The 24,308-nt window shown below is 49.2% G+C and overlaps 9 protein-coding genes across 9 annotated transcripts; 3 read left to right on the top strand and 6 right to left on the bottom strand.

Annotated features, from left to right (window-relative positions):
• Positions 1-194: 194 nt before the first annotated feature.
• On the bottom strand, positions 195-1,970 carry LTR84_007063 (uncharacterized protein; the record flags this gene model as incomplete). Its single annotated transcript, XM_064850618.1, has 2 exons — positions 195-1,790; positions 1,863-1,970. 2 exons carry the CDS (start codon positions 1,968-1,970, stop codon positions 195-197), a joined length of 1,704 nt encoding a protein of 567 aa, XP_064702687.1.
• A 1,020-nt stretch (positions 1,971-2,990) lies between these two features.
• LTR84_007062 (uncharacterized protein) lies at positions 2,991-4,949 on the top strand (the record flags this gene model as incomplete). Its single annotated transcript, XM_064850617.1, has 3 exons — positions 2,991-4,021; positions 4,080-4,176; positions 4,227-4,949. 3 exons carry the CDS (start codon positions 2,991-2,993, stop codon positions 4,947-4,949), a joined length of 1,851 nt encoding a protein of 616 aa, XP_064702686.1.
• Positions 4,950-7,291: 2,342 nt separating this feature from the next.
• On the top strand, positions 7,292-9,173 carry LTR84_007061 (uncharacterized protein; the record flags this gene model as incomplete). Its single annotated transcript, XM_064850616.1, has 3 exons — positions 7,292-7,540; positions 7,596-8,908; positions 8,975-9,173. 3 exons carry the CDS (start codon positions 7,292-7,294, stop codon positions 9,171-9,173), a joined length of 1,761 nt encoding a protein of 586 aa, XP_064702685.1.
• Positions 9,174-9,611: 438 nt separating this feature from the next.
• LTR84_007060 (uncharacterized protein) lies at positions 9,612-11,502 on the bottom strand (the record flags this gene model as incomplete). Its single annotated transcript, XM_064850615.1, has 5 exons — positions 9,612-10,269; positions 10,324-10,396; positions 10,469-11,192; positions 11,274-11,331; positions 11,495-11,502. The coding sequence occupies 5 exons, from the start codon at positions 11,500-11,502 to the stop codon at positions 9,612-9,614; spliced, it is 1,521 nt and encodes a 506-aa protein (XP_064702684.1).
• A 960-nt stretch (positions 11,503-12,462) lies between these two features.
• Positions 12,463-14,221, bottom strand: LTR84_007059 (uncharacterized protein; the record flags this gene model as incomplete). The annotated part of the gene is made up of 3 exons (XM_064850614.1): positions 12,463-13,929; positions 13,980-14,116; positions 14,170-14,221. 3 exons carry the CDS (start codon positions 14,219-14,221, stop codon positions 12,463-12,465), a joined length of 1,656 nt encoding a protein of 551 aa, XP_064702683.1.
• A 963-nt stretch (positions 14,222-15,184) lies between these two features.
• On the bottom strand, positions 15,185-17,197 carry LTR84_007058 (uncharacterized protein; the record flags this gene model as incomplete). The annotated part of the gene is made up of 7 exons (XM_064850613.1): positions 15,185-15,424; positions 15,478-15,757; positions 15,855-16,431; positions 16,490-16,677; positions 16,746-16,873; positions 16,933-17,003; positions 17,059-17,197. 7 exons carry the CDS (start codon positions 17,195-17,197, stop codon positions 15,185-15,187), a joined length of 1,623 nt encoding a protein of 540 aa, XP_064702682.1.
• A 1,446-nt stretch (positions 17,198-18,643) lies between these two features.
• LTR84_007057 (uncharacterized protein) lies at positions 18,644-19,702 on the bottom strand (the record flags this gene model as incomplete). The annotated part of the gene is made up of 1 exon (XM_064850612.1): positions 18,644-19,702. One exon carries the CDS (start codon positions 19,700-19,702, stop codon positions 18,644-18,646), a length of 1,059 nt encoding a protein of 352 aa, XP_064702681.1.
• Positions 19,703-21,095: 1,393 nt separating this feature from the next.
• LTR84_007056 (uncharacterized protein) lies at positions 21,096-22,349 on the top strand (the record flags this gene model as incomplete). The annotated part of the gene is made up of 1 exon (XM_064850611.1): positions 21,096-22,349. The coding sequence occupies one exon, from the start codon at positions 21,096-21,098 to the stop codon at positions 22,347-22,349; it is 1,254 nt and encodes a 417-aa protein (XP_064702680.1).
• A 56-nt stretch (positions 22,350-22,405) lies between these two features.
• On the bottom strand, positions 22,406-24,060 carry LTR84_007055 (uncharacterized protein; the record flags this gene model as incomplete). The annotated part of the gene is made up of 4 exons (XM_064850610.1): positions 22,406-23,534; positions 23,588-23,742; positions 23,816-23,926; positions 23,986-24,060. The coding sequence occupies 4 exons, from the start codon at positions 24,058-24,060 to the stop codon at positions 22,406-22,408; spliced, it is 1,470 nt and encodes a 489-aa protein (XP_064702679.1).
• Positions 24,061-24,308: the final 248 nt, after the last annotated feature.

The raw sequence follows: 24,308 nt of genomic DNA, 5'->3' as shown, positions 1-24,308 counted from the left end.
TAGCTGCCCGAGGTAAAAAGATCCTGCAGATCCATCGGTCCATTTGATCAAGAGTGGTATTTGCAAGCGGTCACATCGCTGCCAGGTGATTGTATGTAGATATATGTGTCACAGATCCCGGCAAGTCGTGCCTCAAGGGCTAGTAATACAGTAACAGGCCAGCGACATACCTGATTGAAATTGACCCATGAAATTTACAGTCTTCCCAACTTCCACCTTGCAATTCTTGACTGTACATCCTCCCAAGGTATTGGCTTTGTAGATCTGCCGGTGGCAGGTTCTCCTTCCTGGATAACAACTGTTGGGGCACCAGTACCATGGCCTTTATTGTCCACTTTGCCAGTGAAGATTTGTTTGGCGACTCTTCTGAGATCCGCCACAGTCAATGCATCAATCTTGTCGCACATTTCCTTGACACCCACTTTTCGGCCATGGACCTGGACTTGCCGACCGAGATCCTCCAGCTCGACTAGTCGGGATTCGAGATTCATCAACAGACTGAACCGGAGTTGATTCTTGGCTCTATTGACTTCTGCTACTTGTAGACTTGCAAAGCCTGAATCCAATGTCAAAGCTTGTAGTTCGCGACAGATGACATCGACCATATGGCCGACTCTACCTGGTTCACAAGCAGCGGCCACCCCAATGAGACCACTATCAGTGTAGCTATGGTTGAAAGCCACGCAGTTTTCCACCCATCCATGTTGATTGAGAACATTTGTGTATAGCCTCGAGTACATACCCTTGCCAGGCCCGCCGGCCGAGAAAGAGCCACCGCCACCTAATAATGTTTGAAGCGTTGCTTGGGCGTATATATCCTCCGAGGAGATTGGGAGTGCTTCGAACCCAATATGAACATGTGACAGTGGTATTGAAAGGTTATTTTGAGGAAGCGGGAGGGTTGGGAGGGCCAGATAACCACCAGTGTAATGTGAAGGCTGTGTGAGTAAAGAAGCAGGCGATGGCTGTAAAAGAGAGGGATCTAGTGGAGAGACAGTGGCTTGATGAGGAGCAGAGGTGGAAAAACTGGTCAAGCCCTTCCAAAATGATTTAGTGGGTGGAGATTGTGGTTGAGAAGAAGGGATTTGTAAATTTGATGGAGAGGATGAATTGACATTCGTTGTCGACTTGGTGGGTTGTGATTCAGGCTTGGACTTTTCCATGTCGGCAAAGAACTTTTCGGTCATACGAACAGCTGCGTCGTGTTCCACTCCGGCAAAAGCCACCACCATACGTTCAGGACGGTAGAACTGACTTCTGTATTTTTCAATCAAATTGCGAGTGATAAGAGGGAGCCGTTCCTTGGGACACAACAACGGATGGCCCAGAGTGTTGTCCCTGTAAGCCGCCATGTGCATCAGTTCGGGAATGATAAGATCCGGCTTTGACCAAATCTCTTGAATTTCATAATCTGCAGTTTCCAATTGTTGTTGTACTTCTTCTTCAGTGATGAGAGGGTTGCAAATGGTATCGGCCAGAAGGCCTAGGGTATTTGCGACGGAAGAATTAAACGTCGCAGACTGGTACATCAGGGCTTCTCTTGATGAGGCGCATTGTATGTTTCCACCCAAGGTTTCAAGGGAGTTTACCATATCATCGGCGGATCTCGTTTTGGTTGATTTGAAGGCTAGGCGATCGACAATGTGACTGACACCACGCAAGGAATCATCTTCATATCGTGATCCGGCGTCAATATACACCCCAACCCCGGAGAAGGGGCCAGGAAGGGATTCGGTAGCAACCCGGAGTCCATTTGGAAGCTTCGTGATACGGTCTAACTCTGCGGGATCCTGTGGTCGATAGAGTCATTAGATCGAGGTAATGTAGGGGCCAACTAGCATATTGACAAGGACGAGACTTACCTTTTGCCTGGGATCTCTCACCGCGGTGGCATAACGTCTAACAAGTGGTGTTGATTGCTTCCCAGCCAGCCTGGCATTATGCAGGGCCCTGACAGCTGCAGTGCGCATGCTGGTGACAATGGAGATGAGGAGTTGGTTGGAAGATGATGAAATGGAATAACGGCCGTCGGTGTTGAAAGTTGAGGTTTTTGGAGCCCGGCACGTACAAGTCACGTGGTAAGCTTATGTAATGAGTACATTAGCCACTAGGTTCACTAATCCAGCAGGTAGCAGCTTGGCACGGTGCTAAGTATGGAGGTACACCAGACACGTGACCAGAACATTAGATATATGAAAGTGATAAAAACGACAACTGGTAATCGATGTAAGCAGTCTGCTCATTGAAAAAAAGTTCTTGCTCGGCAAACTAAGACTACGATCGAAGAGCCCCCAAGAGTGAAAGTTGAAAGCGTTAAGGCGCAGGGACAGCCATCAACTCGTCTCGTCAACCCCGGCCAAGGCGATCTTGTTATGCCCGATGACATCGATGGCTCACAGGTACCAACTCGATCCAGACAAGCAACCAACGAAGAGAGTTACGAGTTCGCACGAGCAGCACTCGAGATTACGGTTTAAAGCGATGGCATGTCTCGAATTTGAGAGTTGCCTTTGATTTCTGATCCTCAAAGATTCCACAATCTTGCCTGTCAAATATATACAGAGAATGATCAAGAACTCGTGGCCGACATACACCTGGACCGCATCTCTCGGGCCCCCTTCCTGCGCCTAAACCACCGTCGTCTTCGCCTAACCCGCCCCTAAAAGTCACAGCCGTCTCGGGCCCTTTTGCACCAGCCGGCAGCCTAAAGAACATTATTCGGAGCCCTCGTGGGTGCCTCGCTGAGGATTCGGTACCCAGATCTGACCAAAACCTCAGCAATAATACCTGCAGCCTGAAGCCACCAACACACCCGTACCAAACTCTCAAAGTCAGGCCCTTCAACAACCATCAAACCTACAACCCTGACCCTCGCTCAAGTTATTCGGTCATCGGTCATCGGTCACCTCTCAGCCTTCGAACCTCAAACCTCACTCTCCTCCATCCCAAGGCCGCATCCACTTGCGCATTCACGGCCACATCTGAATCCCATGATCTCCCCGCCTGCCCCTGTCACCTCCCCAGCAGGTGCAGCCAATTCGAGTCTCGACCGAACGCCCTCCACTCGCCGCCGAGGACTGTCATATCTGCGTGTCTTGTCTCATAGTCGTTCAGGAAACACCAGTCCTAACGAACCATCCCGTTCTCCCAGACATTACTTCCAGAGATCTCTCAGTTACAACAACGACCAACGACCCAGTCCGCCGCCCGCTCCTGCCGTAAATCTTACTTCTACCGGGAGACGAAGAAGTCACTCCCGACCTAACGAACCCACCAGTCCTCTTGCCTTTCCCTCCGACTCTGCCGCACCTGGCCCTTCTTCACCTCCACTACCAGCAGGTCGAACATCAGATCCTACCCTGACGACGAGCTCCAGTGATCATAACGAACACGAAGACATGGCTCGACATCGAACTTCTACCTTCCGGAGAAACACCACCAGTCACCAGCAGGTAGCTGCTGGGGACACCAACAGTGAGGGAGCATCCCGACCGTCGGCTCAGCGTTCTCAGTCTGCAAGAAATACAAACGCCTCGAGCACCAAGGATGCCGACGAGCCCAAAACGTCCCTGCCTACCATTCGTTTTCACCCCCACCAAGAGATAAGGAATGGGAGACCCTCATTGACGTTCTCTCCTGTCTCGCGCACATTACCGAGTGAGGTTTCCATCATACGAGTCGGTCGCTACTCGGAACGTGAGGGTGTCCCCAGCGCCAATCCCACCGCACCTTCCGATGCCCCTGTTGGTTTCAAGTCCAAGGTCGTCAGTCGCAAACATTGTGAGTTTTGCTTTGTCGATGGCCAGTGGCAGATCAAGGATGTCGCCAGTTCTTCCGGTACATTTCTCAATCATATCAGGCTGAGCCAACCTAATACCGAGTCTCGGCTTTTCCCTATCAAGGATGGTGACATCGTCCAGCTTGGAATTGATTTCCGCGGTGGTGAGGAGATGATCTTTCGATGTGTCAAGATCAGAATCGAGTGCAATCGTGCATGGCAGAAGAAACCAAACAACTTCAAGTATGTCTTCTTTCTCCCCAACACCCATGATCTGATCAGGAAACTAATTTGGTCGCAGTAAAACCCGTCACCAGCAGTTACAGAGTCTTGCCAAAGACCAGCCATCGGCTGATGCGAATAGTGGGGAATGTTCAATCTGCTTAGGATCTGTTCTGGTATGTGTTCTTCAACAGTTTTGACCTTTGTAAACTAATCGGCAGCACAGCCCTGTCAAGCACTGTTTGTTGCCCCTTGTGCACATGTCTGGCATTATAAATGTATTCGACCTCTTCTAGAAGGCAAGAACAGCACTTACCCGCAATTTCAATGTCCAAATTGTCGTGCGTATTCCGACCTCGCAGCTGATGTCGATCTTGCTCAATCCGATCTTGACGAGTGGATGGAAGGCACAGAGGACAGCCCAGCTGCAGAAGCCGAGACCAATAACGCCGCCAACACCGATTCCTTGACTGCCAATGGTGCACTGACAAATGGGCATATTACCGGACAGTCTGATACCAATGTGCATCAGCCGCAACGACCATTTGCGACCACACCTTTTCCACACCTACCTGCACCAGTGACCCCACAGGTCACCGCTCCGAAAGAGACCAGCGACCCTGCGGCTTCTCTACGAGGTGGCGGCTTACTTGCCCGAAGACAGGCTTCGAATGCTACTTCTCCAGAAGTACGGTCTATGAATGGGAACATAGACATGCCCGATCAGCCTGATGAGGATGACATGCATGCGCATCTAGAGAACCAACGAACACGAACCCAAACCCCGGATATTGAGCAAGCAGCTGCCTCCGGCGAAGGTCCACTCACTCCAAGAAATAATGCCGGTCCTTTCGTCTTTGATGGAAGTGCGGGCAGATCTGATGCAATGCAACTACAGGTTCCTGGAATTCCGGAGGTTACTGGAGGTAATGAACGTTCTCAATCATGATTCATGACATGTCGAATGAAGAGCAAATGCAGGACCAGAAATTGGGGATCTGTCAGAGCTGGTTTCGTCTGAGCAGAGGGTGGGATCTTGTTGAGAGCAAAAGCATCATTTTGAGCGTTCGGTTTTGTTGAGCATTTTTTGTTGCCTTGTCTTGTACAGAGCAGCATCCACCGCCTAATTCTACGGTTTTCGAACCATCATTAGCTGATGTTTCCCATAATTCCACCAGTCCACAACCAAATTTCGCTCCTGTTCAAGGCGTGCACTCATGCTTGTGTCGTACAGCTCTCATTAGCCGATCCAGTCGATATTATACAAGATCCCACTCGAATGCAAAGTCTGTTGTCCAATGCAGGCAGACATCGATATGCCTCATATCCTGGGGTGATGCAGATTTCGTGAGCTGTGCACTCATGGAACTGTGCTCCACTAAGCATGAGGAGAATTCTTTGATGTACGGGCACAATAAAACCTAAACGGCGACTCTTGCTCTTGAGGCTGCGTCCCCGATATACAAGCTAGCAATGAAACTTGTAATCACCCTTGAAAGCCAAAGAACCTTACCGTTGGGGAAAAAGGAGTAAGAAGAAATTCGGATGTTCTAGACTTGCCGAATTGTGCATATATATCCATCCCCACATCACAGACCGGGCACGCGTTTTGCTGTCTCCGCATCGCAGCCTTGCCGATCCCCGAAATCCCAGAGCCTTGCGTGGGGAAAGTGTGCTTGATTCTACAGCTTGCCCAAGAAAAAGCATCCCACTCATTGTTCCAATCTTACAGTTATTCTTGCAGATATGTACCGGTACCTAGGGAGTAAAGATCACCTTGACTCTATCTCATGCCCAATGGGACACTTCTACACCTCTCCAAAGTATGTCATACATACCGGGGGCTGGTCCCACCCCTCGGTCACTAAGTTGACCCCAAGGCTGTGCAAAGCCCTGGCATGCTGCTCAGATGCACAACTTGCAAGGGCACATGTCTGCAGCAGTTTCGGAGCTTCAGAATCTACTGCCGCATCTCTCAATCCGGCTTGACTCGGAGTAAGATCTATGGCCGTGATTTGAGTATCTCCAAGCCGTATCTCGATCGGGCAAAAATAAGATGGCGATATCACCTATTTCTTTGAGGGTCTAACTCCATTGGCTCATTAAGCAATCGTCCTGTATTGAGAGAAAACTTTTCGCGATAACGCATGCGAATTGTCCAGATACTACGTCTACAGGGTAGGACAGATACTGAGATCGAGGAACACTGACGTCGAGTCTTGCATCGAGTCTTGCTGTTGTTTGGGCACTACGACGCACTGGTCTGGGACTGCTTCTTGGACCTTATGAGCACTGCCACTACTGTTGAACGTCTGTCAAGCGATGGGAGACTTGATGCCAGACGCTCCTTGATGGAAGTGTCCAAGCACGGCTTGGATGCATCTCGGAGTTTCGAGGTGTCGTCGCATTTACGTCCAAGAAATCCACGGGATTTTTTATTCTTCCTGGCGACACTGCCGGGCCCGCCATTCTCAGCTGACGAAACTAGAAAAGACTGGGTGGACCCGCAGAGATCAAAGGTGCAGACTGCACTGAAAGAATTAGATTGATATTCAAAGGTGCGCACGCTGAACATGTTTGTCTGTGTAGTTAGAGTTTCGTGTAACTCCCAACCTACCCCAACTTTTGTGCCACAGGATAAATTGGGGAGTGGAGGACATTCCCCCAGCCCCACATTCTGGCCTGGCTACTTTTTATTTGGAGACAAGGCTGTGAGTCAACCTTGAGTTAGGTGCCATATTTCGTATCTCTCTACCTCGTCCCTCTGGCAACTAACTAATGTGCAGCACTGAAGATCCCCGCTGAAATCCAAAAGGACCAATCGACGATTTCGCGGCTTACGGATAAGCGAATGGATGCATAAAACTTGATTAGCCCGCACTCTTCTCCCTTACTTCAACGATTTTGAGCTGCTTCCGTTCCGTTCGACAAGTTGTAGCCCCAGTATAAACCCTTTTGCCCAATACAAACTGCTCTTTCCGTCGCTTCCCCATTTGTGGACTCCAGGGGTATGCTCAAATTGCACCCCCAAACCCCAAGTTCGAAGATCCTGGGCCGCTCTCTGCGATGCTACTTCAAGCCTTGTAGCTAGCTCCCTACCCCAGATTACCACGTTAATAATTGGGGCCCGAGGCCACCGACTTTTGGTAGATAACAAGCTAGCGTCTCCAATGTGTTGAGCATATGGGAAGCTGTGTGCGCGTCTGCTATAAAACTATTCATCCCCTACACGGAAGCAGCTGATCTTAGGCGACTTCTAGCTTGCACCTTCGTTCTTCATTCGCGACAACCATGGCATTTGGAATCCTTGAGCCCAAGACTACAAGTCATGTACCAGGAACGGTGCTTCTGGACCAGCAGGCTGCTGGCTCAGAGGTCCAGACCGGCCGCTTGAAGCATGCTGCTGGGAAAAACTCACATATCATCCTCGCACCGCAGCCATCCGAGGACCCAAATGATCCGTTGAATTGGTCGTGGTGGAAGAAACACATCATCCTCGCGGTCATTTTTTTCGGAACCATCGTTCACGGCGTTGTCCCCGTAAGTCTGAGTCTAGACATACACATCAATTTCCAAGTTAACATAGGACAAACAGGGCCCAATTCTCAATGCTGGTATCCTAGCAATCTCCGCTGACCTTAAACGCACTCCTACCGAGGTTGCCAAGCTAGGTGGCTATCTACTCCTTACGACAGGCGCTGTAGGTCCATTCGCCTCTTCCATCGGCCGCAAATATGGCAAACGACCCGCCTATGTGTTCTCAAGTATCATTGGAACCATTGGCATCATCGTTTCCGAGGTCGCTTCAGATTACAACACGCTCCTTGCAGGCCGCATCCTTCAAGGGGTTGCAGTTGCCGCTTATGAATCTCTCGCTGTAGCATCCATCGGTGACCTGTTCTTTGTCCACGAAAGAGGTCCGAGGGTGGCGATGATAATGTTCCTGTTGGGCGCAGTGTCCAACGGTATCTCGATCATTGCAGGCGTCATCACAGCCAATCTTGGGTGGAACTATAATTTCCATGTCTATGTTCCGTTCGCCGCACTTCAAACTTTGATGGTCATCTTCTACTGCCCAGAGACCATGTATCGACGCAAAGCCATCTACGAAATCGATACACTCGGGTCAGAAGAAAATCTCGAGAAGCTCGCTAGCATCGAAGCCCGAGCCGCTCGACATGTCGAGAATCGCGACGAGCAGTCGGCCACTGATGATCCGGAAAAGCATGCGCACGTCGAAAGCCAGGCCGCATCGAACGAATCCAGCATCAACGCGGTCCAAACGGATAACCTCCACCGCACCACGACGACAGATTCCGTGATCCCTGCACCGAAGACTTACTGGCAAGAGCTTGCACTCTACAATGGATCATTCGTGGACGACTCGATCATCAAGATGACCCTCGCATGCCTGGCCATCCTCTTAAACCTGGGTGCCCTCTACCAAATCATCATGACCGGTCTCATCATCGCCTGGTACGTCGTCATCGCCATCATCTCCGGCGTCATCTTCGCCTCGCCACCGTATCTCCTGAGCTCTGCCTCGGTAGGCTACCTCTCCGCAGGCCCATTGATCGGTGGACTGCTCGGCTCCGTCGTGTCCTTCTTGGCCTCCGGCCCGCTCACCCGCACCCTCACACGACGCAACAAGGGTGTCTACGAGCCTGAATTCTGCCTTCTCGCGGTCGGCCCGGGCGCCGTCATCATGGTCGCAGGTCTCGTCGGCTGGGGCTATGCAGTCCATAACTTCGCCAACGTCTATGTCATCTGCTTTATCTGGGGTCTATTGCTCTTCGGGATTATAATCACCGCCACCTTTGCAACGCAGTGGTCTCTCGACGCTTATCGACAGCACAGCACGGAACTGTTCGTCATGAACATGGTTTTCAAGAACTTCTTCTACTACGGGTAAGTCTCCATGTTTCGTTCCATGCTATGTGATCATATTGTTCGCCTGGCTAACTCGCAACCTAGATTGACGAACTACATCATCAACTGGTACTTTTTGCACGGCACGATCCACATGGGCGGAATCATGGCCGGCATCACCGCTGCGTCGTGTCTGCTTGCTATCCCCATGTACATCTGGGGCAAGCGCTACCGCAACTACTGGCATCATCACAATCTCATCACGAAGTTGAGATTGGAGACTGACCATTCAGGCGCCGAATAAATGGTAACGTGTTCCCTGCTGGTTCGTTGGTATCCCGTATGTAAGGATTCTTGGTAGACTGGAAGGATCGTATGGCTCTCTTGGGATAGAGTTGTCATAGGACCGGATAACCGAAGTGAATGGAATCTTCCGACACTATTGTTGTTCCCTTGACAGTAACATGATTTAGATGCTACTAGTTAGCTACAAATCTACTGTGCAAACACTGAAGTCAACGTTAACAAAAAGTAATGGCTTGAATTCTTGCCCAGGTGCAGTCGAGAAGTGATCTTAAGCAGACTATCTGCCCACATATCGGCGCAACTGCCCTACACAAAACAGCAACTTAGTTGGATACCGATGCAATCACCCTTAATCTGCTGTCTACACCTAAATATCATCAAAATATGGATTTCGGTGCGGATTCACACCTTTTCCTAGTAACTTCGAGGCATCCCCTCATTCTTTCCGTGAGAGCAAATCTCTGAAAACCGTCTCCAACTTCTCGGCGCTATCAGCCTCCCACTGCTGAGACCTCCACGCGACAAAATAGTCCGGTCTGGCAAGCACACAGCCTGACTCCTCAACACCTCGAATCTTCGACCAATCCAGATACTGGTCCTCCCATTCCTGTCGGAAACCGATCGAATGCACGCTGATAGGCACACCGAGCTTCTCCGAGACCTTCCGTGCTGCGTCTCTCCAGCCTTGCCCTCCTATACCCGTGAACAATGCAAATTGTCCCTTGCCAGCGAGGTCGAGCGTCGAGATTGGCTTTTCGGGAATTGTGCGCGTGAGCCAGACATGCGGTAATCGCGCACCGGGGTAGGTGGTGGGATGGTAGTATTCGAGCGAGTCGGTGGCGAAGGTCGGCGACGCGCCCTGGTCGGATTTGAACACGGCGGACGAGGTGTAGCGCTGGTTCATCTCAATACCGAGACCGTGCTCCTCGCGGTTGATGCGTCGTAGTCCCTCGGCGAGCTCCTGCCGGCGGGCTCTTCCGGCCTCGGAGTCTTCCTTCAGCACGTTGAAGCTTTTCATCCGCTTCTCGATCGTCGGTTCCATGTTGCCGAGGATTTGCCATATTTTGGCATGGTTGCGGAGTGATGCATTTGCCCTGATTGCGGTGAGTAGGATTAGTCTGCGTAGATGAGAGGAAAATGGTACTTACTGCGTGACAACGTCAAGCCCGACTGGTTGGCGTTCCGCGTTATAGCTGCTTAAGAGCTCTTTTCCAGCGTATCCTACAGTGGAAAGAGATCTTCCGTCAGTTCTCCCGTTTCATTACTATGTGCAACTTTTGGGCCGCGTCTCACCTTTATCAACGTATGCCACTTTCCACGCCAGGTTGTGAGCATCCTGAATGCAGGTATTGGATCCCAATCCGTGATTAGGAGGATGTCGATGCACAGCATCACCGAGTGCAAAGACGTCGCCTCTTGAGTATTCCTCGGCCGCGGTTTCATTGATGTTCCAGTACGAGATGCCCTTGATCTTGAAGTCGACCGAGTCATCCCCGATTAATTCCCGAACTCGATCGACATAATCAGATTCTTGCCAGATCTTCTTCTCAGCATTTGGCGATTGGAAGACAATACACAACCACTCGTGCCACGGTTTCACCATTCGAAAGCATCCAATCCAAGAGTGTTCCGAGGTCGCTTTGTCCGGAGTCAAGACCCAGTGTAGATTACCCATACGATTCTCCATGAGATGTGACATGTCAGCTTCCAGCAAAATATTGGTCGCACGACCCTGACCAGGACGTATAATCATGGGCAAACCAAGTTGCTGGACAATCGGACTCCGTGCTCCATCACATCCGAACAGATATTTTGAGCGGACTGTATACGTTTGATTCGTGACCTTGTCGAATAATGTCGTTGTGACTCCGCCTTCAGGTTCCTGCTTAAAGGACACAAATTTCGTATCCCACCGGACTTTGAATCCGTTTAGTGTCGCGTACCTTATGAGTAAGGGTTCGAGTAGTGTCTGTGGAAGGTCCAGTGGCTCCGAAGGACTTGCCAGCTCGTAGTCGCCCTGATACGATGATGATCAGCTCACTCACTTCCTAAAAGCCTTTGAGCGCTTTGAGGCGTGCCCTCAAGTCGGGAAACCCACCTTTCGTTTCGGATCATTGCCCCAAGAGTAAATACGTGCGTACTCCTCCCCAGCCATGCTATTCGACCAGCGAGTATGGACCATCGTATCGCCTTGTGTACCTATTGTGTAGCACTCTTTGTCGACACCGATGTCACGCAGACAATCTGCTGGGAGTTAATCGATGATCGAAAGCCACAAGCAGTGAGTTATGGCTTTGGAAAGTATTGAACTTGCCTAACGCTGCCATGTTGGTGATGTGCGCTCGCGGTGTATCTGCATTCCCCGGATCCTGGCTCACAATCAGGCCCGTTAACCCTACAAAAGCAACATCGTCAGTCAAAATTGCTAGAATTGGTTGTTCTTCCTCGTACCATGTTGCGCCAAAAAGCATGCAAGCGATCCGCCAGCAGGCCCGGTTCCGACAATCAAGTAATCTGCCTTGATCTCGTATGTTGGCTCATCGCTGTGGAAACCGTTTGTGATCCCATTGTGTGTCATCGTTGCTCGTTAATTTCCCTGAAGATCAGCTCGAAATAAGATCAAGCAAAGTTCATACATCTAAAGGTTAGACTATTGCTAGAGGAATATATCCTTTACTGACTGCCTTGTTCCGAAGCTTTTCAGGCCGCGGTAGTGGCTGACCGGTTCCTTACGTGATGATCGCATAACTGGCAGAGATAGTATATTTCAACCGTGGACGATTGCCACCCCCATGAAGTTTGAATATGCCGGTGTGGAGAACGTAGAAAGCACTGAGACTGCCACCTCCTCAGCTGGGGTTCCGGATTGGCACTATGGGGGTGGGAACTCTCCGATGAACGATTCCGATTGGGTTCTGGAACAAGTCTTTGAGATTCTGAGGACTCTCGTGCTCTTGTCCAGCGTACTTGAGCAATCGGCCAAATAATAAGGACTATTATGATCAATCTATAAGTATCTCAGTATGGCTGTTCCATGCTATTTGTCTTCCTAAAGTTGCGATGTAGCGGTAGCAACATGAAGATAAGGAGAATAAACGTGAAAAATGCTCTGCCTCACAAAATTGGCAGGATTAACCGGGTGGTCCCCGGGTTCCTTCCGCAATCCCTCAGGAACGAGGCAGATTCCCATACCCCACGGGAAGCCTCATTTTACTGACTATTCGAGCCCCTCTTGAACTTTGACCTTTTGAAAAGTCTTTCTTCAAGATATAGTTCTTAAACGACATTCATGTATCACTAGTCAGACGCTGTAGTAACTCGTTCCTGGCGATCCAGCTGCGCCAACGCTTGCCAAAGATCCACAAGGGGATAATCAGGGCGCAGGTGAAAAGTGTGATACTGCCAAACACCACAAAAACATTGAGTATGCCAGATGTCATCAGCCATGGCGCGAGCACGTAGAACAGTCCAAAACCCAGGACGGCTCGCGCGTTGATAACGACAAAAGCCTCCTCGTTCAACTTGGGATGGCTGTCAAGGACGTACCCAAACATGCAGGTAGAGACAAACGCAAGTGAGAGACTGCAAATGCCATAAGTGAGAACGGGCCCAGCCCAATGAGTTTGGTAGTGGACAGTCAGACCGAAGCCATAGAATCCCACTGCACCAGTAAGGGCGACGACCGCCATCAGGACTAAACGAAACTCTGGCTCGTAAATTCCCTTGTTCTTCTTGGTCAAACATAAACAAAGTGCATCATTGAGTGGACCAGAAATAACTTCGCCAATGATAGAGAAGATAAGAGGTGAGAGATTGACGAGACCGACTTGTGAGATCGTGAAGTTGTATGGCGGGGCAACGAAAATGATGCCGACGACGACGGAGAAGGCAACGTACCATGTTATCATGACGCCGTATGTCAGAAAGGTTAGTCCGATGGCCGGGTACATGAAAAGGACGAAAGGGCGACTGAAAACTGTAAAAATTGATGCCTTGCTGTGACGACCGGTGAGAAGTCGCAGAGACCGCCAGTAGGACATCTTCTCTGGTACGGTAGCCGCCCTGTTCAATGGGTCGCCGTGCTGATCGTCATGTTCAAGATGCACAGCAACTGTCGATCGTAGTACGCCCTTCTCATCATCAAATCTCTCTTCGACCGAAGGTTTCAAAACCACATTATCTTTTCGTTCGTATGTCGTTTCTGGTACGCAGAAAAAGATAAGCAAGCCGGCGATCCCATAAAACACGGCAGATATCCAGAAGCACCAATTCCAACCGATGTTCGAGATTACATATCCTGAGATGATAGAACCTAGGGATATTCCAACAAACAGGCACAAATTCCAGAATGCAATTCGAGTCGCGCGCTCATGGACAAAATAAAGGTCACCGATTGTGCACTGGATGAGAATTTCGAAGGGACCACCGCCAATGCCTCCCAAGACACGGCTGGTCAGGAACATTTGATCATTTTTGGCAGTGCCTCCAATGAGCGCGCTGATGAACAGCAGAGTGATAGCGAAAAGGTACATTGGTCTTTTCCCGTAAACCTTGGCCAGGGCGTTGAGAATGAAGAGTGCAAGTCCACAGGCGAGAATCATCCATGCAGTAGCCTGAGCCAAAGCGGTGACGGAGATGTGAAGCTCATCAGCGATTTGGACGAAACCTGGTGAGAGCATAGGACCGTAGGCACCTGTTATCGCTGATGAGAGCCCGACAATCAGAAGTATCATCTCCTTTTGCCACCACGGCCACTGGATCTTCATGTTAGGCATTGAACATTCCTGTCCACACTGTTGCTTACGTTCAAAGGGTCATTAGGGTCATCGGAAGGTTGCGGTACTAAGATGACATGAGAATATCTGCCTGTGCCATGTTTGAGTTGGCTCTTATCCAAGCCAGCATATTCTCGAGGAACCTCGTTCTGATCATTCAGGAAAGCTAGACATGTCAAAGTTAGCCACTTCTTCGATACAGGGATTTCATAGACTTGCCTGTGCCAGGCACAATCTCGAGCTTATTGCATTCAAGGATACCGAAAGGCATATTGGAGTATCTGCGTCGCGATTGTCACTGAGACGCAGGAAGTTGACTTTGTTGATGATCCTGAGGACCACGGCTAGAGTCCTGGTTACCAAGATATATCTACCTCGAGAGGCGCGAACTGCTGACAGTATTTCGGGAAACATCACCGTGGGACTTCCCAACGTCTACTGGCATAAGGGTCCCACGCCCCACCATGAAAGTCTATATAGCTAAAGGACTTCCAGGCGCAGACCATCCACAGATCGGTCTAGAGCCCCGACATCCCCGACACACGCGACATAACCAGAAATTGTCCATGTTCATCTCTGACCTGGTGAAGGCGGAGAGTGCTTGGAATGTGGAGCATTGTGACCATCAGGATTATGTTGCAAATCGCAATATGCGGAACTAGCGCTGGCAGGTCAGCGACTTTGCGAGTCAACATGCGAAATTTAATGGCAGTGGCTAGGAACACTTGAATTAGCTAGACATGTAGCGGCGTCGACTCTGTGCTCACAATCTGAAGCTAGACATGGTCCCGGACTTGAGGTTAGTAGTCCCGCACATCACAAAGAATGCGTATTATGGTCGAAGCACGAATCACAGGAAATGCGAACCACGGTAGCCTAGTCATGAACTCCGAGTATCCGACTATGTTGAAGCGCGATACTTTACTACAATAGTTTCATAAAGATATTTAGTACTCAAAACTAATTACTACCTAACGGAAACGTTTACCTGAAATTTCATACTTTGCGCGTCTATTTCTTGGAGGTGAACTTATCTACATATGTGTATCATCGAAATCCATATAAACCTACCCTTTATGCTATACTCATAATGGAATGAGTAGCGGTGCTCGTTATTGTTGGTGTAGCATGTAGTCAATAAATCTGTACTAAATCACCAGTCGATTCGTGAGCGCGGTACATTCGTGCTTCGACTGGAACACAACCAATTTTATACTAAGTAGACTTGGCACATTCAGATCAGCGCATGGAGCATGGAGTTCAGAATTGCTTTCATGCCATGATACTCTTGGTCATCCGAATTCAACAATAAGACATCCTCTCTCAAACCCGATTGAATATCCATCTCCTTGCTGCTGACTCCAATCCTCCAGCGCCGAGTAAAAAGTACCCAGCCAACGTAAAGTACCAAAATAAATGGTGCGGCCAGGAACCATTGGAAAAATACTTCGGCATTCGGTTTTCCTTCGAGCGGCTGAACCGAGAATGTCAGTGTCATCGTCAACCGAACAGATTGTGGCCACTCACAAAGAGAGCCACATAGAAAGTGGCAAGAATGCAAAGAATGCTAAGAACAAGGCCGATCCAACTCCCAATGATAGTCGCCCGATACGGGAGTTGTTTGGTAGCGCGCCCTTGGACGCCCCAAGCGCGTCGAAAGCGAAGATGTGCTGCACAAATGCTTCCCCAGGTGAAGAAATTAGAGAGCCCGGCTAGAGCCAGCATCCAAGCAAAGATTGTTGACCCTTCCACAGCCTCGTTAATAAAGGCAAGAAGGCCGAAGGCGAAGCAAAGGAAAATACTCCATCTATTGGTGTCAGTACCTTAATTCGCAGTCATTCTGATCCTTAGGGAAACCAAGTTCTGAATGTCGGTGTGTATTTTGAATGGATCGTTGAACTTACATAGGGCGACCTTTCGAGTCAACTCGGCTCAGAATTTTGGGAGCCATGCCTTGCATGGCTAGAGCATGTAGTAATCTGCTTGAGCCGTAAGTCACCGAATTCGCAACAGACAGTACGGACAGCGTTATGACCGCGTTGAAAATCGATGGAAGAGCCCGGATCCCAGCTGACTTGATAGCACCGACGAACGGTGAGTATTTGGTGGCGTTGCCATGAGCGGCGAGCAAGTATGTTGAGTTAGACGGAACAATCAGCCCGACAATGAACAGCGACACCAAATATATGACCACAATTCGCCAGAACACCTGTTTACATGCCTTGGGCACCGCCTTTGCCGGGTTAGCGCACTCTGCAGCAGCGAGTCCAACCAATTCCGTGCCGGCGAAGGAAAAAGCTGCTGCAACAAAAACGGAACAGAAGCCTTTAAAACCATTGCGGAAGGCGCCGGGGTTGTGCCAGTACTTTGCACCAATGTAGCCAGTGTGCTGAGTCGGCACTCCTCCACAGTCGATGATGATTCCTAGGATGATGAATCCTACAATTGCGCAGATTTTGACAATTGCTAGGGTGAACTCAACTGTACATCAGGTCAGTGCTACTGTTGATGCCAACATGGAGATGGCTGCTTAATTCACCTTCCGCGTATCCTCTGACGCCAAAGGTCTGGATGACAGCCAGGACAACATAAAAAACTGCAATCCAAACGCCGATGTTCACATTTGCTGCTCCAGGCCAATACTGGAGCGTGATGCCGACGGCAGTAATTTCGACCGGAAGGGTGATGAGATATCCAAGGGCGTAATCCCAACCAAGAGCAAACCCCCTATCAGCGTATGAGATTGGTCAATCACTCGCACAGAAGTGAAATGTCATCTCTTCGATGCAACTCACCAAGCAGGATCCAAAAATCTCACTATATACTGAAAGTAGCCTCCTTCGACGGGAAAAATAACGGCCATTTCCCCAAGCGCTTGCATTGTGAAAAGTAAGAGGACGCCCACGAGCCCAAAGCCAAGCAACTGAGGACACCTGTTAGCATCCCACCGAGTCTTGATGCATCGTCTCAGGCGCTTCTCACCAAGCTTCCCGGCCCTCCGGTATAGAGCGCACTGCCTGAACCCACGAATAGCCCAGATCCGACTGCGCCACCTGAAATCCAGTCATTAGCCGGATCAAAGCGCACAGTTCTGAGAATCTTGCGTACACATAGCTATCATTTGCATATGCCGGCTCTGCAATACTCGAGACAGTTCTCCAGACGAAGCTTTAATTTGACCCCTCTCGACATCTTTGGCTACATAAGCACTTTCATCGACAGCCGGTGACTTGACGTTGTTATTCATCTTTTCCTGATGGCTTGGTGTGTTCCGTGTCACGATTCTGTGGCAAGCGCTGCAAGGCTCTGAGGTCGAGTTACATTAATCCTTTTGCGCCCGTCGCTGTGCAGGGAACTCGTTTTATAGACGCCATGCTCACAGGTGCTAAAGTTGATTTCGTGTCGATCTCGCCTTCAACGCCGAATCCCCACTAATTCATGCAGGGACTTCTAACTTGTCCGATTTGGGCAAACGATTCGTTAGCCTCCGACTAAGACTTATTTAGTGATTAGGAGCACAATCTCGATCGTCAAGAAGACTATCATCAAGAATTGTTGACTCCTCTTATCTAGTCGTGTATGCATGGAGCGCTGCTACCTCCCACTAGTTATTTGTTGTCATGCTCGGGAGGGGTAAGATTGTTGCCTAACCTGCCAAATTCTGCCGGAGTATTTACCGCATTTCGATGTTATCAGTCTACCACTGTTGACTTATATGGAAATCTAGTTAAGCGAATTCTATCATGCAGGCTCAAGGGTTCTCCTTCGCCGTTTTCATTGCTGTACCTGGCTAGTTTAATGCCTTTGCCGTAGATTTGTACCGGTAGAGAATTTTATTCTGCATATTATCGCGATATTTCGTATCCATAGAAGCTCTGAATATCCATTATCGTGGCTGTTCAAGTTGGTTTGCACTCTACAAAAACATGGAGTTTCCCGCCTTAGCCTAATGTTCACCAATATCTGCTACTGCCCGAAACTCATAGACTTGTTCGCTTCGTCGGTAAGGCGAAATATGCTTCGATAAATGGGATGCCGCCGCTCTAAGGTCTAATCGAAACGTGAGTGGTGTGTGAATTTGCAATCTATAGGTAGCAGCGTAATGTAGTTTAAATGAATGCAGATCTCTTCGTCAAATGATTCGCAAGTGAAATCGTCCGCAGCTCCCATCGGGATGTTGTGCCATCTCCATGTCAGCACTAGGCATAACATTAAAGCTTGCAGTCGGACGGTTGCTGATCTCATAGACTGCGGTATGGAAATGGTGCTCTGCCGATCGGGGCGAAACCTGTAATCAACACACACAGGACATAGGAAGTGCAGTATTATCACAGAACGTTGGTTGCATCTCAATGCTAAAAAAGATATTCCTAAACACATATCCTCGATCAGAGGAATCATGATGAATGAGCTCAAGATTTGTGCAATACTGAGTATTCCTGAGTGTAAGGGCTCCATATGTATATGAGGCTCCTGGCAGGAATACCTTCGCGTATGAATAGTTTGAGTGGTCTCCTGAGAGCTTGTTCTAACGAATAGATCAGGGCGTCTATGCTTACAGATAGCTTGTTACAAACAGCAGCAGCAGTTTTAGTCTAAAAGATTTGGAAGGATGGGTGAAAACCGGATCAGGGTGTGCGGACATGAAACCCCTTCTGAGTTTGATCAATTGAAGTCATCTAACAAGTATGAGCTAAGCGAGCCCAGCGTATGTAATGGGCTTTCCCGGTGCCTTGAATAACTTGCCACTCTTCCACACATGGGTGATGTTCTTTGGGTCTGTGAGTACCTCGATATCCTCTAGAGGGTTCGTCGATACTGCTATAAAATCAGCCTCGTAGCCTTCCTTTAGCTGGCCTGACATCGGGGCTTGAGGTCCAAGTGTGAGAGGACCGTTGGCTGTCGCCGCTTCAATCGCTTGTAATGGAGTCATGCCTGCCTCAACCGCATGGCGCAGCTCAAGACCGTTGCGCCCGTGGCCCAACAGCGTGCCTCCTTTGCCGTTCTCTTGGTAGCTCACTCCTAAATCGGAACCAAGGGCGATTGTTACACCAGCGGTGATGGCGTTGGAATAGGCGCTCTTATGCACAGGTGCTGCTACTTGCAATTTGGCTAGAGATTTAGGGGACCATGCTTTTGCCAGCTCCAGCCCCGCCTCAATGATGGTACGGGTTGCTACCAAAATGGCTCTTTTTTGAATCATGAGGTCTATGGCCTCGTCGTCAAGATACGTTCCGTGTTCAATCGTAGCAACTCCATTTCGGAGGGCGGCCATGATGCCAGATTTTCCATGGCAATGTGCGGCCACGAGTCGCCCCGCACGGCCCGCTTCCTCGACAATAGCTTTGATCTCTTCATCTGAAAATTGTTGGTGCTCGGGGTTATCTTCCTCGCTAGCAACACCACCACTGCAACAGATCTTGATGACTTTGGCGCCCTTTCGGAGCTGCAAACGAACCGCTTTGAGACATTCCGGAACTCCGTCAGCGAGACAGAAACTACCGCCACTCGCGTTCGAATGAGTGAAATGATCGATCGGAACTCCATGTGCGTCAGCGTGACCAGCCGTTGGGCTGATGAAGGATGAAGCCGAGTAGATATGAGGCCCCACCAGTGCACCCTCGTTGATAGCTTGTGACAGCTCGATCCCGAAGCCGCATAGCTCACGACAGGACGTGAAGCCAGCATTCAGCGTTGCAGCAACGTCTCGCGCAGATCTCGCTCCAGCGAGAGATCTGGGGATTTTGTACATGTGCTCAATTGAATATACATGGTGCCCCTGAAAATGGATATGGCAATCCCACCTGGTCAAACATTACTACTTATACCTCACTCTCGTAAAGTCTCTCAACAATGCGATTGAGACTTACATTCCCGGCATCAGCACAGCAACACGCATAGTCTCACTTCTTTGATATTGTTTCGGCACGTCGTCACGGTCACCAACAAACACAATGCGGTTGTTCCGATACACAAGAACTGCATTGTGAATGGGGCTTCCCCGTCCAGGGATCAATATATCTGCTTCAATCACCTGGGAGTCAATGGACTTCAGTATTTCTCCCATATCGTTTACACAACCGAGAGACCGAGTTTCGTTGAGTATTTCGGTATGTGATTGCACTGATCTGACGTATCAAGGATTTTCCTGTGCTTAGCATAATTGAACTTTGTCGCGGCTGAGACAGGGTTATATTTGTTCATCTGGGGAATCAACATCTCGTTGCTAGCGGCTATAGCTTGTTGTGTATGTAGCACAGGAATGTGCAACATCCACACGAGCCATATCCGAAAGGTCTCAGATCGTTCTCCATTTGTGGTATAATGTTCCCATTCGACCATGGCCGCAGGCGATCTTTTCTGATTTCTCAACATTAAACCTTATCTGGTGGCAAGGTGGGATAGATAACGAGCCATTCATCGTTTTCAGCCTAGTCGCATGGAGATATCGGATCGCTTCTAACCGAGGTTTGTTGTTGAACCCTACCCTCAACCTTCCAGATGTCCCTCCGGATAGTTTAACGAAACGACAACTCTTTCTGTCGTGATCACATTATCACGATCAGTCGATAATGGTTCATGCGCTCAAGTCACCCTTCTGGTCGCCGCATCCACAGACGTAAGCGGATATCAGAGTATTTGGTACTCCTACATCTTCCCGAGATCCCACATGGTTTATGGGGGCAGGCCGTCGCGGGGTTGTTTGAGTTGCATCGGAAGAAGAATCAAAGTATGTTGCGTTGGCGTCATACTTCATTTTCTGTGGACTAATGTGCATCTAGTGCGATGGGTGTCTGACAGGCTGTTCTCAATGCCGACGCGTGGGAATTGCCTGTCCTGGGTATAGGAATCAGCTCGATCTAAGATTTCATGACCAAACTCGCACAATCAGGTCAAAGGTTCATTCAAATCGCCAAAAAAGAAAGCCCTCATCGAGTTCAGCGTTGAAAGTCTCAGCAACGCCGGAAATTGCGCCACCACCCCTACAATGCCAAAATGGCCAACAAAAGCTTAACATCATCAGCCCCATTAGTTCCATCAACATTTCCCTGGACGATGCGGCGCAGGGGATCTTCTACTCTCAGCAGGTTTGTGGCACAGTGGGCACTTTCGAATATCTGCGTAGAAGCGATGTGCTCGTCAACATGAGCGAACATGTTGCTTCTGCTATACGTGCAATTGGACTCATCAGCTTGTCCAAGGCACACTTTTCCCCTGTTGTACAAAGAGAGGCACTCAAAGCCTATAGTGTTGCTGTACGACGATTGTCCGATAAGCTCAATTCCCCATTCGCGACGGAAGATGACACTCTTTTGGTAGCACTGCTACTTGACAGATATGATGCAATCGCCGGAACGGAGACATGTGATAGTCAGCATTATGAGACGACAGCTCATCTAACCGGCGCTATTGCGATATTCAAGGCAAAGGGGCTGTTGCAATTCCAGTCGAGATTGGGAAGGCGGCTGTTCCGCCACATGGCGTCCCGCAACCTGGTCAATTCTGCGAAGGTAGGTCAAATGATATCGAGTGATATCATAGCGCTGCACACATTCATGTCACGGAATGTGAAGAAGGAGGAACGGCCCGCCTGGATCATGTCCAGTATTGTGTCTCGGATGGTTAACTTAAACGTGAAATTGAGATCCGGAAATTTTCGTGGTCCTCATGAGATTGTCGCTTGGGCTTTGCAACTGGACCAAGAACTCGAGAATCTTTTGCACAACATGCCTGAGAATTTCTCCTTTGACGTCCAATATATCGGAAAAACTGAGTTTCCGGCCTCGGGAGGACGCTGTGAGATTCACAAAGACTTTCGGATCGCCCTGATTTGGAATTTGATTCGAGCCAACAGAATCCTCCTCAATGAAATGGCATATGCGCAGACACTAGAAATGGATAGGCCAGGCTTGGATACGGAAAAAAATATTCTGGAATTTCGGTCTGTGGCAGCTCGCAGTATGGACGCCATCAACGAGATGGCGCTTGAGATTTGTGCAACAGTCCCACAACAGGCAGGATTTCTGAGGCCATGGTTCGAATCTCGCCTTGGAATGGTGTCAACACTACATACGACTACTGAAAGCTCTTCCTTAATAGACATTCATACCAGAGCGCTATCTCTAGGACCAGGAAATCCGGCGTCAAATGTGCTGCAATTCCAGGGCTCGGCATACTCACTCATTTGGCCTCTTTATGTCATTGGCCGTTGTCCAGGCACACCATTCCATGGCTTTATCCAGTGGGTCATTGAGAATCTGAAATTTATTGGCAATACATTTGGAATCTCACAATCGTTAACGTTAGCGCAATCGCTGCAAAAGAAAGATACGCTCCCCGTCTGGTCAGCATATGACTTTCTAGGAAGCTACAGTCGGCTCCCAGAAGAGAACGATTGAACACATACGGCCATCGAAATGCCTTACCTGTTAAGGCATTGGTTCTGTCATAGAATCTATGGTAATGCATAAACATCAAGAAGCAGTTCCTTTCCTTTCAGAGAGGCAGCAAAGTTGTCTTCCGGCTCCATATCGTATTCTATCATACCGGCATTAAGGCGTAGATCCAACCGTCTGACAACTTCACTGGTGATAAGCAATAGCTCAGCGTTGGCCAAGTTTTGGCCTATACAATTGCGAGGCCCTAAGCTGTATGGGGTGAACGCTTTGTCCACATCATTACCTTGGCTCTGACCAATCCAGCGCTCGGGGCGATAAACATCAGGGTCGATATAAACAGAAGGATCTCTATGATGAACATAGTTCTGCATTCCGACAGTAGTCCCTACTGGTATTACCGTTTCATATGCGAGTAATGGAGACGTGAGGGTCCGAGGAAGCGTGGAGATGATTGTCGGATGCAAGCGCATTGTCTCTTTGATGACGGCATCAAGATAGGGTAGATCCTTGACATCTGCCAGCGTAGTACCGGCCCCCTTGAGTTCCTCTCGGAGACTTAGTTGGACACGACGATTCTGAGGTCGCGAGAGTTCATAGAGAAGATAGATGATTGTGACAGAAGTGGTTCCGCTCCCAGCAAACGCCAGGCTCATTGATTCTTCCACAGCCTCATCTTCATTTAGCGTGCGGCCTAGGTATGAGTCCTCATTCTTTAACAGAGGCGTCCCAATGAATCTTTCTGTGCTATCTCCTTTCGACTCTGACTCAAATTCGCGATAAAGTTGCCGAGTATACTGCTCGAAGAACTTGTACTGTCGGAAGGCGTGGCCTATTGAGCCAGGAAGGTATGCACCCAGTCCCCAGCTTCTCAGGAAAGGGAAGACCGAAGATGTGATCAGCATTGCGGGACTATCCTCCATTGCGTGCAAGAACTTTATTGCGGCTTCTGGCGAAGGCGACGAGATATCCTTGTTGAATGCCGCCCTGCACAGCACTTCAAAGCTGAAAAGCTTGGCGGCCAGGAGAACATCGGTCGTCCCTGCAGGTGACTCCCTAGCGGTCGCCAATATTCTAGTTATCAGTCTTTCAACCAATTCTGTGATAAGTGTTTCGTTTTCATTGATAGACCTTTGGGAGAACGGGCGGCTCATTAACTTGCGCCTTGCGGAATGCATCGACTTGTCCCTAAAGATAGCACACCGTCAACAATGACGAGTAAACGTGTCTCATTGACATACCTGATATTTGAAATGTTGTCGTGCCCCAGCAATGATGCAGCTTTGTAGAATGATTCCTCTTTAATACTGGCATCTTGATTGTATATTTGTCTGTAAATTCGAAAGTCTGAGAAAGAGACTTCATTTGGCCCGACTCTGACGATAGGCCCGTAGGTCTTATGCAGACTTAGCAGAGACTAGCGACAGAAGGTCAAAATAATCCTTGCTCCCCTTGTTAAATTGACTCACGAATGCGCGACGACCTTGAATCATGGCTAGACTCATATACTGAGGGAAAAGTTTTGCCAACACTGGCCCCGGAACAGAGCGTAGTGGATGGGCGAAGACATTATACCATGCCTTTACGCAAGTTAGTTTGAGACACGAAGTAGATTTCCATTGCAAATAAAGCCACTGACTGTGTATAGGAGACGGAGGAGAACACCGCCACAGCATACAGCGACCAACAAAATCGACAGTTTGACAGGAAACATCTCTAGAATCATAGCTACTGTATACAAGTGAAGATACAGCGATCCCAGTGATTGCAATGGCACTTTTTCAAGGGTAGGATTGCCTTTCAGCTCTTGTCTTTTTTTTCTCCGCCGCGACGAGTCGGAATAATAGCATGCAGCAGAATCTCCCCGTTACCCACGAGAGAGGTCGGACAGGCCCACGGGTCCTTTGGGAACAATGACAATGAATTCTTCCTCTTTTGTGAACTTGTCCCACATGTCTCAAA

This window comes from Exophiala bonariae, assembly GCF_035927105.1.
Source record: "Exophiala bonariae strain CCFEE 5792 chromosome Unknown scaffold_27, whole genome shotgun sequence".
In the NCBI taxonomy this organism is placed as follows: Eukaryota; Fungi; Ascomycota; class Eurotiomycetes; order Chaetothyriales; family Herpotrichiellaceae; genus Exophiala; species Exophiala bonariae.
This window is presented reverse-complemented; position numbering and strand designations above follow the sequence as displayed.